Source organism: Aspergillus chevalieri, chromosome 8 (genome assembly GCF_016861735.1).
Source record: "Aspergillus chevalieri M1 DNA, chromosome 8, nearly complete sequence".
Lineage (NCBI taxonomy): Eukaryota > Fungi > Ascomycota > Eurotiomycetes > Eurotiales > Aspergillaceae > Aspergillus > Aspergillus chevalieri.
In genome coordinates, this window is record NC_057369.1 from 1990016 (window position 1) to 2002604 (window position 12589).

The 12589-nt window shown below is 50.2% G+C and overlaps 3 protein-coding genes across 3 annotated transcripts; 2 read left to right on the plus strand and 1 right to left on the minus strand.

Annotated features, from left to right (window-relative positions):
* Window positions 1-997: 997 nt before the first annotated feature.
* On the plus strand, window positions 998-7275 carry UFD4 (HECT-type E3 ubiquitin transferase UFD4; the record flags this gene model as incomplete). The annotated part of the gene is made up of 6 exons (XM_043284077.1): window positions 998-1167; window positions 1573-1860; window positions 1920-2014; window positions 2081-2739; window positions 2799-7029; window positions 7079-7275. The coding sequence occupies 6 exons, from the start codon at window positions 998-1000 to the stop codon at window positions 7273-7275; spliced, it is 5640 nt and encodes a 1879-aa protein (XP_043141292.1).
* Window positions 7276-7660: 385 nt separating this feature from the next.
* Window positions 7661-8583, minus strand: ACHE_80680A (PaaI family thioesterase; the record flags this gene model as incomplete). Its single annotated transcript, XM_043284078.1, has 2 exons — window positions 7661-7687; window positions 7738-8583. The coding sequence occupies 2 exons, from the start codon at window positions 8581-8583 to the stop codon at window positions 7661-7663; spliced, it is 873 nt and encodes a 290-aa protein (XP_043141293.1).
* A 2503-nt stretch (window positions 8584-11086) lies between these two features.
* ACHE_80681S (Rcat domain-containing protein) lies at window positions 11087-12242 on the plus strand (the record flags this gene model as incomplete). The annotated part of the gene is made up of 3 exons (XM_043284079.1): window positions 11087-11390; window positions 11450-12077; window positions 12152-12242. 3 exons carry the CDS (start codon window positions 11087-11089, stop codon window positions 12240-12242), a joined length of 1023 nt encoding a protein of 340 aa, XP_043141294.1.
* Between the last annotated feature and the right edge of the window lie 347 nt (window positions 12243-12589).

Genomic DNA, 12589 nt, shown 5'->3' on the forward strand with positions numbered 1-12589 from the left:
GATCGGAGAGCCTACGAAGTACGGAGGAGCTTATTTAGATCCAACATGGATGCTCTACTGTGTAGTTATTAAGAGGATAGAAGTTACTCAGTGGTGTTGACTTTGGATACCTAAAGATACATATAGCGAGAGTGGTGTGTCCTACGGTCGGGTTGACGTGATCGAGCAGTGCCGGAGAATTAGAAAGTGATAAATGAGTACGGAAAAGAAAGGACAGAAGAGTGGATTATGTATACAAATAGTATTGAATGCTGAATTAAATTGACAGTATGAATCGGCGATGCTTGCCCGCATTCATGTCCCGATTAGGAAAAAGTGAAGCTATTCAAATGTCCTTCCGTATTCGGAGCACATCGTATTCTCAAGTCAAAACTACTACCGGAAATATCGCCATTAATCAGTACTTATTTCTTTCAGTATCGTATCATATTTCACCGGTCACCATAAAAGTCGAATCATTGCGATGCGTAGTGGTGACAGACTGGGGTAGTATTCCGGGGTATCCACGAGAGAGCGATCTTCACTTCACTCAAAACTATTCTCAAACACACCTAGTTATATGCTATTATATACTGTCCTATTGATATACTAGTAATTCCTGCATATAAACTCTTAATATATATTATCGTTGGTGTCTGACGCCGGACCCTCCACCACGTCAACCCAACCGACGGATCTTCTCTTCTTCCTCTTCCTCAGCTTGTCTTTCTCTCCCCTCTTCTTCCTTCTCCTTCTCAACCTCCTACTATATCTCATCTTGCTTCCTTTGCTTTCTATCTGTCTTTGCTTTATCATCGTACAAATTGCATTCTTTGCTTTCTCTACATCTACATCTATTATTCTTTCTCGCCCCTCGCTCTCTTATCGACCACCGGAAACAAACCCGCTTGGCCACTCCCTCTCCAACCTCCAACATTCCAACATCCCCTCAGATTACGGATGGCGCTTAACCGGTGACCACGATCTCACGCTTCCCCTCCCCGTCTAACTTCGACTTATGGCCAGACAAAGGGCCACCTTACGCCGCCAGGACCCTCGTGAGGACTCTCGCTCCGTACCCTCTTCCGCCGCCGCTGCTGGAACCGCCGCCACTGCGTCCAGCTATCCGGATAATACTCGCACCGCTACCACCACCGCTGCTGCTTCTAGAGCCTCTTCTACCTCGAGGTACTGATCTGTTCGTCCTTGCCTCATCATTCATACCCCCCGCCTTTGCTTCATTCCCGCTTCCTCCCGCTCTGTCGTTGTCGTCGGGACCTTGACTCGAGCCCCCATTGTTGAAGGTGCAATAGACAGCCAGATTTTGCGCGCTTTGGTGAAAGTATTCGCATCATTACGAAAAAACACCGGGCGGCAAGGTACTCACGGAACGATCGCAGTTGGGCCATCCCATTATCTTCGCTAGACTTTCCCCTTCCCCTCTTCTCCAGTTCACTTGCGAATGGTCCACATTGCTGTGCCTTCTATCAGCCATTGACCCTCTTTACCTTATCATACCCATCCCTCCTATCCCTGCCATCTCCCGCTTCCTGCCTCAAGCAATATCAAGGACCAGCTTCTCATGTCTACCAGAGTTACTCGCTCAGCAGCGAGAGTTGCCGCAGAGTCCCCCCAGTCCACTAGCCACGGTCCGTCGCCCTCGAATCTCGCCGCTGGACCGGCCCAGCCTCGTTCCCGCAAGCGCAAGGCCCATACTCGCCTTGATCAGTCTCTGGATATCCCAACACAACCGAAATCTTCTTCACCGCCCCAGAGACCAAAGCGACAGCGGCTCGGTGCTTCTCCTCAGACGGCTCCCGCTCCTGCTCCCGCTGTTACGCGTCGTGGTAATCGGACCCGTCCGACAATGTCACAACCAGGGTAAGCGTTGGGTTCTAGGCTGTCGTCATTAGCATGATGTTGGCTGACATATCAAACAGTCCGTCCTCACGACCTACGGAGGAAACTCCGAAGATCCCGACGTCTCCTCCAACCAACCGACGAAAGTCTAGCAAGCATGCCAAGGTCTCGCAAGGTATGCAAGTGTCCTTTGGCTCGAGAATGATGGATTAGCCCGATATTAACAACTCAGGCCAAGCAGATCGACTTGCAACGACTCAGTCTCCACCTCCTCGTCGACACAAGAAGCGTTCGGGTAGGACGGACCAGGATGTAATTATGAAAGATGCCGAAGAGGAAATAGCGAGTCCAGAGCAAGAAGATGATGAAGATGATGAGGATATGGATGACCACGAGTCGTCGCCGCCCAGCGATAGTAACGATGGCACAAATCCTTCTGCTTTGGATGACGAAGACGGAGACCCATTCGGCAGCGCCATTTTAGGTGGTCGCGGTCCTCTGGGACTTCAAAGCACTCTCCGGGCACTCAGTGGTATGATGTCGGGGATGACCTCACGGTTGCGGGAAATTCTCTGCAACTTACGCATGAAAGAGGATCCCTCCATCCAATTGATTGCCCTGCAGGAGCTGTCTGATCTCCTGCTTGTCTCCAACGAGGATAATCTGGCCGGGGCTTTCGCTCCAGATCCATATGTCAAGGAACTCGTTGCATTGATGCAACCTAGTGAATTTGGCGAGGAGAACCCGGAGATTATGCTCCTTGCCTGCCGCTGTTTGGCGAACTTGATGGAAGCCCTGCAGGGCTCAGTAGCCAATGTGGTATATGGTGGCGCTGTACCCGTCTTGTGTCAGAAGCTCTTGGATATTCAGTTCATCGATTTGGCCGAGCAAGCTCTTAGTGTTAGTTTCACTCCCTTTCAGGCTATCTTAAAAGACCTGCAGAAGCTGACTTTGTCCAGACTCTCTCCAAGATTTCAGTTGACTTTCCTGGCTCCATCGTACGGGAAGGTGGTTTGACAGCTTGCTTGACCTACCTTGACTTTTTCCCAACTAGTACACAACGTACAGCTGTGACCACCGCTGCGAACTGTTGTCGCAATCTTTCTACAGATTCATTTCCCGTCGTTCGTGATGTGATGCCAACGCTTCTCAATGTTCTTTCCAGCAACGATCCCAAGGTTGTTGAGCAAGGATGCCTGTGTGTGTCTCGAATCGTGGAGAGCTTCAAGCATAAGCCAGGAAAGTTAGAAGAACTCATCGAGCCCGCCATGCTCAAAGCTGTACTTCGTCTTTTGTTGCCCGGAACCACCAATTTAATCGGCCCACACATCCATACTCAGTTCCTCCGGGTTCTCGCCATCACCTGCAAGGCCAGTCCTCGTTTATCTGCGGAGCTCCTCCGGATGGATGTGGTTGACACACTGTATCAAATCTTAACTGGTGTTTCACCCCCACAATTAGACAAATCGTCTGTGAAGATGGATGGGGTTCTTGTCATGCAGGCATTGATCCATCGTCCCCGGGAACAAGTTTTTGAGACCCTCAATGTCATTTGCGAGCTTCTGCCTGGAGTTCCGGCCAGTCAAGCAAGCGAAGAAGATGGCGTGTTGAGCGCATATTTTGAAACTAATATGACACTCGGCTCCCACTCGCCCAAGACGAAGGAATCGGCCAAGAAGCGGCGGTCCCTGCTGATGGAATGTAAAACCCAGCTCAAGCGTTTCGCTATGATTTTGCTTCCCACGTTGACGGATGCCTTCTCGAGCACGGTCAATCTGGGCGTGCGGCAGAAGGTTCTCGTTGCGCAGCTCAAAATGCTCCACAACTTGGACATTGCGTTGATCGAGGAGGCCCTACGCACTGTTCCGTACGCATCATTCCTCGGAGCGATTCTTTCACAGAAGGATCACCCGTCCTTGGTATCGCTAGCCCTACGGTGTGCGGAACTTTTGTTCCAGCGGTTGGAGCATGTTTATCAGTATCAGTTCCACCGCGAGGGTGTTATCTCGGAAATTGTCAAGCTATCCGAAGAATCCCTCTCCACTGAGCGGAATAAGCAAATACAGGGATCGCCGTCTACGAGCACGATGGATGATGCTCGGTCGACAGACGGAGATGAAACCGCGGACGATAACCCCACGTCCGATATTGAAGGCCAAGAGGGAGATGAGGATGAAGACGGTGATGACGACAACGAAAATGATGATGAGGATGATGATCAGGATACCTATCCAGACGACGGCGACATCTCGGTGTCGGACAGTCTGGCCTTCGACACTAGGCTCTCTACGAAAATTGAAACTATGCTACAAGATCTCGTCGTCCGTGACGCCCGGGCCTTTGTCGAAATGTATGAAGCCAGTGAAGGCAAAGACATGCGGAACAAGGCTCTAGAGATCCTCGATCAGTTACAAGCCCTCGCTGCAGACATCAAAGCCTGCTACAAGGACACTGCTGGGGATCGTAACGGTCTCCCACTCTTCAAGAAGCTTGCGTCTTATTTCGACGGAGACGCCCTGGAAAGTATCACCAGTTCGGAATTACTCAATTCAGGTGTCATCAATGTGCTTCTGGATGTCTTTGGTGATTTCCAATCTCCGTCGACGCGCGAGGCTCGTACGGCTTTCCTGCAGGCTTTCATGGGAACGGCTATCTCAGAAAAGGCACAAAGCCAAAGCACTGCTACAACGCCGTTTAGTGTGCTAATCAATAAGCTACAAGACTTGCTCAGCCGGACTGAGCATTTCGAGGTGATGACGGTCAATCAGAACTCGCTTGAGAATTCGCGAAGCAACGCCATTCACATGCTCGGAAAGCAGATTAGGCTCAAACTCGTCGCTGACGAAGATTCCGATATCCCCCGCACCTACAAAAACATCATGGTGTCCATCCATGCCATCGCCACCTTCAAATCTCTCGACGACTTCCTTCATCCGAGAATCAGCTTAGCAGACCGCCCGCGCGCCTCTAACAGCCGCGACACACTTTTGTCCCAGCTTGCTAATGCTGCACGGCTTCGGGAGCAGCTCACTGGGAACAGTGATAAGTCAAGCGGAAGTGGCAATGAGTCTCCTCGTTCCTCATCCGCGGCCGCTCATCCATCATCGCGCCCGAATGGGCCCAGTGTTAATGATCCATCGTCTACTGAGGAACCCCAACGTGCGAAGCCCAGACGTTCCGGGAGACACCAGCAAGCCCAGGACGATGAGGAAGAAGCGCAACACAACGAGCCCCTCGAGTGTGCCGATGCGAGACAAGTGAGCGACGGGGAAGATGACGAGGATGATGATGGCGACGGTGCTGATGCGTTGAACGCCATTGTCGATGATATGGACGATGATGAGCCTGAAAATCACGGCCATGATCCATCCGCAGTCAACATGGAGGTGGCATCCACAGGCAAGGTTACGGCGCGGAAAGAGGACGGAACCCGTGTTTCCACTCCATCTCAATCCACGCCTGTGTCCAAGTCGTCATCATCTCGTCCTGCACAGACCTCGACTGGCAATTCCTTAGCCACGACCGGTCGCCCGTCTTCTTACGCTGCTGCTATTGCCTCCCCGTCCCAGGACTGGCACATTGAGTTCAGCATTGACGGGAAGCCGCTATCAAATGAGACGACTATCTACCGCGCTGTCCACCACGACCGTGAAAACGTGGATGTTAGCTCAAGAAATGTTTGGTCGGCTATTCACACGATCAAGTTCAAGCGGGTTCCCGGACCACCACCCCCAGAGCCGTCAACCGCTGCTTCGGGCTTGACTGAGTCTACTGTGGCAGACAACGAAATGCCCCGGTCACTCAACAAGGATCCCACGACAGCCTCGATCCTTCGACTACTCGGATCCTTGCATGAAATGAACGCCACGCTGGATGATATTCTGGCTGAGATCAAGGACCTCATGGCAATCAAACCTGAGCCACTGGCACAGTTCATCAACACAAAACTCACGGCGAAGCTGAACCGGCAACTGGAGGAACCTCTGATCGTGGCGAGCAGCTGCCTTCCCACCTGGAGCGAAGATCTAGCTCGTCTATTCCCGTTCTTGTTCCCGTTTGAGACACGGCATCTCTTCCTTCAATCCACAGCGTTCGGCTACTCGCGCGCGATGCTGAGGTGGCATAACTCGCATGGGGACGACAATCGTCATGATCGGCCAGACGACCGGCCATTCCTGGGCCGACTTCAGCGACAGAAGGTGCGGATTTCGCGCTCTCGGATTCTCGAGTCTGCTATGAAGGTTATGGAGCTGTACGGCTCTTCGCCTAGTATTCTCGAAATCGAGTACTTCGAGGAGGTTGGCACCGGATTGGGTCCTACGTTGGAGTTCTACTCTACGATCTCGAAGGAGTTCTCCAAGAAGAAGCTCAAGATGTGGCGGGAGAATGATTGCAACCACGACGATGAATACGCTTTCGGCAAGCGTGGCTTGTTCCCTGCGCCCATGAGCGATGCGCAGGCATCCCAAGAGTCCGGCAAGAAACAGCTTCAGCTTTTCAAAATCCTCGGTAAATTTGTTGCCCGTTCGATGCTCGATTCGAGAATCATCGATGTCTTCTTCAATTCGGCGTTCTTCCGAATTGCGGACAGCTCATCGTCGGTGGCGCCCTCGCTTGGTACTGTGAAGGCTGTTGATCATGACCTTGCCAACTCTCTGATGCTCTTGAAACGCTTTGCAAGTGCCAAAAAGGCTGTTGAGGACAACAAGGATCTGTCAGCCTCAGACAAGGCTCAAGCCCTGCAACAAGTGGAGGTCGATGGCGTCAAGGTGGATGACCTGGGCTTGGATTTCACCCTGCCCGGTTACCCATCCATCGATTTGATCGAGGACGGGTCCAACACTTTGGTGACGATTGAGAATGTTGATCTTTATGTGGACCGGGTTGTCGACATGACGCTGGGATCTGGTGTCCGTCGTCAAGTGGAAGCCTTCCGGTCTGGATTCTCGCAAGTATTCGCCTACTCGTCGCTCAAGACCTTCACTCCGAGCGAGTTGGTGATTTTGTTCGGTCAATCGGAGGAAGATTGGTCGATTGAGACTCTCATGGACTCAATCAAGGCGGACCATGGCTTCAACATGGACAGTCGGAGTGTACGGAACCTGCTGCAAACGATGAGTGAGTTTAATTTGCAACAACGACGGGACTTTTTGCAGTTTGTCACTGGAAGTCCAAAGCTTCCGATTGGCGGTACGTATTTTTATGCAGATATATTGAATTTGGCTAATTGTGTATACAGGTTTCAAGAGTTTGACACCGATTTTCACGGTTGTCTGCCGTCCCAGTGAGCCTCCGTACACGCCCGACGACTATCTTCCCAGTGTTATGACCTGTGTCAACTACCTCAAGCTGCCCGACTACAGCAGTCTGGATGTCCTCCGGGAGCGACTCTCCGTCGCGATCAAGGAAGGACAAGGTGCATTCCATCTTTCTTGATTTTGGCCTATCGACTTTCGCTTGGTTCGATGCATTCTTATGTTTCATACTTTATTACATAATTGTATTTTCGTCGTTTTCATCTTGGTGTGGAAAAGAGAGTCATCGGCATGTTCTTACTCTGGCTAATGAAGGACATGGACGGTCTTTTCCATCAATTACCTCTCGGTTATTGTTGCGAGATTGTTATAGGGTTGATCGGGCCTGGTAGGGAGTCACGGTGTGCATTGTGAGATAACAATTAGATAGGAATGGTACATGATCTAGTCTATTCTATATCTATGTCTACTATGGGTATTGTGCAAACGAAATCACCAAAATGTCTCCCTCTCTCGGCCTCGACCACACCACCCCCGGTCCGGACTTTTATCCAACTCGGTCCAACTCAACCTCTATACAACGGAATCATCGACTGCACAAGTTAGCCATCTCCTCACCACCAGGTATACATAGGGAACAAACCTCCGCAAACTTAGGCTCAACAAATAAAGCCCTCGCCTCCGCAACCATCACCCCCTCCCCCTCCTCCCCGTTCCCAATTTCCGGCAAACAAACCAATCGCCCCTCAACCCACGCCTTCCTCCCCTCAACCCTTACAGTCCCTGCCTCAAGCACATACAACCTCCCCGGCAGCGCCGGCTTCCGGAAATCCACATTCAGATTCGCCGTCATTCCCGACCCACTGCGAAACGACGTCGACACGCACCGCGCAAACGCCTCGTCGAACATCACCGACAACAACCCGCCGTGCACGTACCCCGGGTGTCCGCAGAGGTGCGCCCCTATGTGGAAGATCGAGTAGAGGTGGCTTCCTGCTAGTTCCTCTTTGTCGGTGCTCGCCGAAGGCGAAGAGGGTTTAGAGGGAGAGCGAGAGGAAGGGTTGGACATCCACATAAACGGCGCAACGGTAACCTTGTTCTTCCCCGCTAGCGAACCGGCGACGAAATGCATTGAGCGGAGGGATGGATCCATGGAGTGGTGGGGGCGGGATTCTTTGTAGGAGGGGTTGTTGCGGAGGGATTGGACGAGGGTCAGAGATGAGATTAGGGTGTCGATGTGGGTTTGCTCATTTTCTGTGCTTGTCGGGGTTGGGAAGTTGGGGTTCGTGAGGTGGTCTTCGTGCAGGACGGTTGTAGTTGTTGATTGTTGGGCGGAGGGGGAGGAGGAGGGGTGGACGGGGCGAGATTGGGTGAGGTGGTAGGTTCGTTGTTGGTGTTGCAGTTGAGGAAGACTTTGTCGGGTAATAGGTCGGAGGACGGATGAGGGTCGTTTGGCGAGTGAGGATATGGTTTTGGTGAGCCAGGACATTTTGGCTGGTTTCTATTATCGCTGGATGGGTATATAAAATTGGATCTTTGGGGTCGATTAGCATTCAATCGCATAGGGCTCATGCAGATGTAGATGCAGATACTTACCTGGATAGTAAGGGTTCGTAGAAGTTTGCAGGGTTCGACAATCCCTGTCAATATTTCAATCTATATACAACCACTCTAGCTGCAGCAGAACAAATGGAACACAATGGAATACACGACGAAAATACGTCAAGGGTAAAAAAAAAAAAAAGGCGGACCCCTAACACATGACACATCGGGAAATCAAATTTCATCATCGGAAAGTTCGGGAAACTAGGAAAATAGAAAAATACGGTATCGTATCGAGAAAAGCCGATTCCGATCCCGAGTGGGGATGTTCGGCATGCCGAGTGATGGAGATAAGAGATAAGATCTTATCTGCATCAGGAACTCAGATCCATGCACATGTCATCATGTGCTTCGAATAGCCACCCGGCATGGATTTCTCTTCAATCAATGACACATGGTTAGCTGTGATTGTAGTAAGAACCCGGCTCAGTTTTGCAATGGCGATCCTACTCAGCATTCCCAGGTACGTTGTATCCAGAGAAGTGTCTGGGAGTAAACTAGATCAAAATGACCCAATCAGAACCCCCTACGACAGAGTTGGGAACGCCCTAACTAGACTAACTAAACCCCCCTTCTACATCGATCATGCCAGGGTCTACGAAGGTAGCGGCAGTGTAGAAAGAGGCGGCTGAGACACCGGCAAAGAAAGGGTAATCCCTGAGGATATGCAAGTGGAACTTGGAGCAGTGACACAGTCGCTTCTTGTTTTATCTCTCGAATATATTATTCGCTCACTCTCAACCCAGCCGCACCTGAGCCCGTTCGTCATTTGGAAAACACCAGCGACATTGATGTACTCATTGCGTCCACTCCATGGTCAGAAACACGTTTCCATGTCTCGATCACAAGTGCCTTCTCGAATTCAATAAGAACAAAAACATTGTCAACCCCATTTCCCGTATCTTCAAGGCCATATGGCAGCAATACACAGGAAGAGTGACTATATCATGATCCAATCGTTTCTACCACTCAATAATGAGGGTGAGCCGTTCTCATATGACTGGACCAACAGCAAGTTCTGTATAGTATCAAACCTAAAATTCCGAGTATTCCAAAGTAATAAAGGTATGCCGGGACCGAGGGGATGCGGTCATGTTCGAAAGACTCCATTTGGGTAGTATCCAGTTATCTCTGCATAGGAGGGAACCCCGATCGGCATACTCTCTCTTAACCAAAGCGCGTAGGTCGCAGGCATCTGAGGGCTATCGTATGTTTAGAAGCACAAATTGTATTCGTTACAGATATGTTGCGCACAATGTGCCGATTTTAACACAATTCGTCTTTGTTAACGCTGTGTATCCATGACACCCGGTGGAAGTGCTTCAGCACAGATGCCATTGTGGTCGCTTGGATAGCCCTTGGTTCTGTATTCCGCTTAGAGGGGTTTGTGTAGACGCACTCAAGTTTAAGCGTCGCTCTTATCAGTGCCGTCAATGAGCTGCCCGCTGGTGTTAAGCGGAGAGTGGCTCACCTCCGGCTAGAGATTTAGTCCTAAAGGACCAAGTAAATTCAGTTTGCGCGCGCTCAATTGCTGGGGTGTCTTTTTCTGATCCATAGCAAGCGCTTAAATAGCGGGATGCGCTTCTTCTGCACGATTCCTGTGTACAAAGACTATCTCGATTCAAGAAAAGCATTCCAATCTTGCTTTGGTAAGCCACCAGTTCATGGTCGCTTGGAGACAGACCTTGCTTTGAAGGAAGGGCTTGAAAACGTGCAGCTTGAGTTCTTCCGCTCTCATGTGCCTGGTACTAAATCCGTGTTGGAATGCTGTTCTGGCGGGCGTCCTTCTGCCTCGCGCCTGATTGAACCTGCCGCGTTTAAGGGTGCTCATTGCGACAAACCTGTCGTGTTCCAATTTTTAATTATGAATTTTTGTGGGAGCCTTGTTGTTGCCAATTTAGAATTAGATTCGTCTCTAACTGTTCAATTGCTGGCAACGTATAAAGTCGGTCAATCCTAGCTTTCAACTCCAGGATCGTTACCCTGAACTGAAATTGCAACGACCAGTAATCCCAGTGTCAGTCTTGACCTATCGAACGAATTCGTGATCCTCGCTCGGCATGGGTTATTTTGACTTGGAAACAGAGAATGCTTCCTCAGGTTGTCAATCGGCTATGACCCCTGTTTGTCATATTCTATATCGTAGGCGTATAGTAGCGGCCATCAAAGTAGCAGAAGTAAGTTCTTGTTTTTTCAGCAAAGGCATCAATTATTGAGTGCTGTACTCTTAAAGACATCGCTGTGAATGGTGCCTTATTGAGGCAACAGTGACTGCTCAAAAAAAAAAAAAATCAACCTTTCACCTTGTTTTCTTTATCACCTGCCACAATCAATCGCCAATTATTCTATTTTACCACTTAAGCAAGACTATCCAGACCAGATGCGCCAAAATGGAAAACATGGATGAAGCCAGTCAAGCAACAATTATTACACTCCTCCTTCGTGACACGGAAGACATCTTTGACGCAAGCGTAGACACTCATGTGTACTCGGATCTTCAGCTAGCCCTGAGTCTCTGGCAGGAGGAAATTGACAACTACGCCAATGTTGCAGAAGATCGCAAGATAGCGGAGCGCATCGCCAGCGCACCTAGACGAGGTAGAGGAAATCGGACAGTTGTCCGTGGTAGAGACGACGAACGCGTTACTGCATCCTGGCATCGTTTGGCAGCGGGGAAAGAGGTAGACTTGCTTGGTAACTATCGCTGCGTTCCCAAAGAGTTAGCTGTTATTATTAATATGGCTAATTGACAGGATACGACCCGCCAGCCCAGGCTCAAGCTAAAAGCTCCGAAAAGAGTGTCACACCTCAAAAACAACCTGAACTTGAGCCCGAACCCGAACATGAACGTGAACGTGACCGTGACCCCCCTAAACCCAATCCTCTCAGATGCATCTCGTGCTCAGGGATGGTAGCGCCAGACACAGCAATCAAAACCCCCTGCTCCCACCACCACTGCCGTACATGTGTGCTAGAGCTTGTCCAACTTTCACTCGACAGCGAAACGATATTTGCACCGCAATGTTGCCACACTGAAATTCCCTTGACTCTGCTACAACCCATCTTCGATTCTGAGCCGGACATCGAAAGGCAATTTGACGAGAAAGTGACTTACCATAATGATTCGAACCGGACGTACTGCTCCAACTCGACGTGCGCGCGGTATCTCGGTCCCAACACAAAATCCCCGGGCACAAATATGAGATACTGCGTGGGTTGCTTGCGCTGGACCTGTGTGACTTGTCAAAAGACCCATGTGCCGTGGATGGGGTGCCAGTTTGGCGATGAGGAAGTCTTGCAGTGGGTGAAGCAATGGAACTGGCAGCAATGTTTGCAATGTAAGCACTGGGTTGAACTTGAGGCGGGTTGCAACCATGTTGTGTAAGTTATTGGCCTTTCCCCCTTCCCTGTTATAGATTTATTGCTAACCAAAATCAATTCCTTGACAATGACAGTTGCCGCTGTGGGAACGGATTCTGTTACGAATGCGGTGCGAAGTGGAAGAGCTGCGATTGCGAGTTGCATCGCTATTTTGGCCGTGTTTAGAACTACCTGGGTGCCAATCAAATTGTTAATAGTCAATTCGCGATACATATGATGGAAAATCATTCACTATGTGCCGCTCGTCTAAAATGCGCTCGGTTGTAACAGACTTATCGATGTTCTCTTGCCCCTCTGACAGCTAGTCAATAATGGGCGTAGTCGGGAAGAACCCTATGTGAATGAACAGAAGGCTCTTTTCCCAATTTTCTAGTTGCTGTATTCCTTCACAGTCTCTCCCCTTCTAATCATGACTACCGGCAGCAGAAGTCTATTACAGGGCTCTCAATATGGCTATGATATAGACAATATACCCACCTCCATCCAAACCGGACCAGATCTGGCCTTTGCCA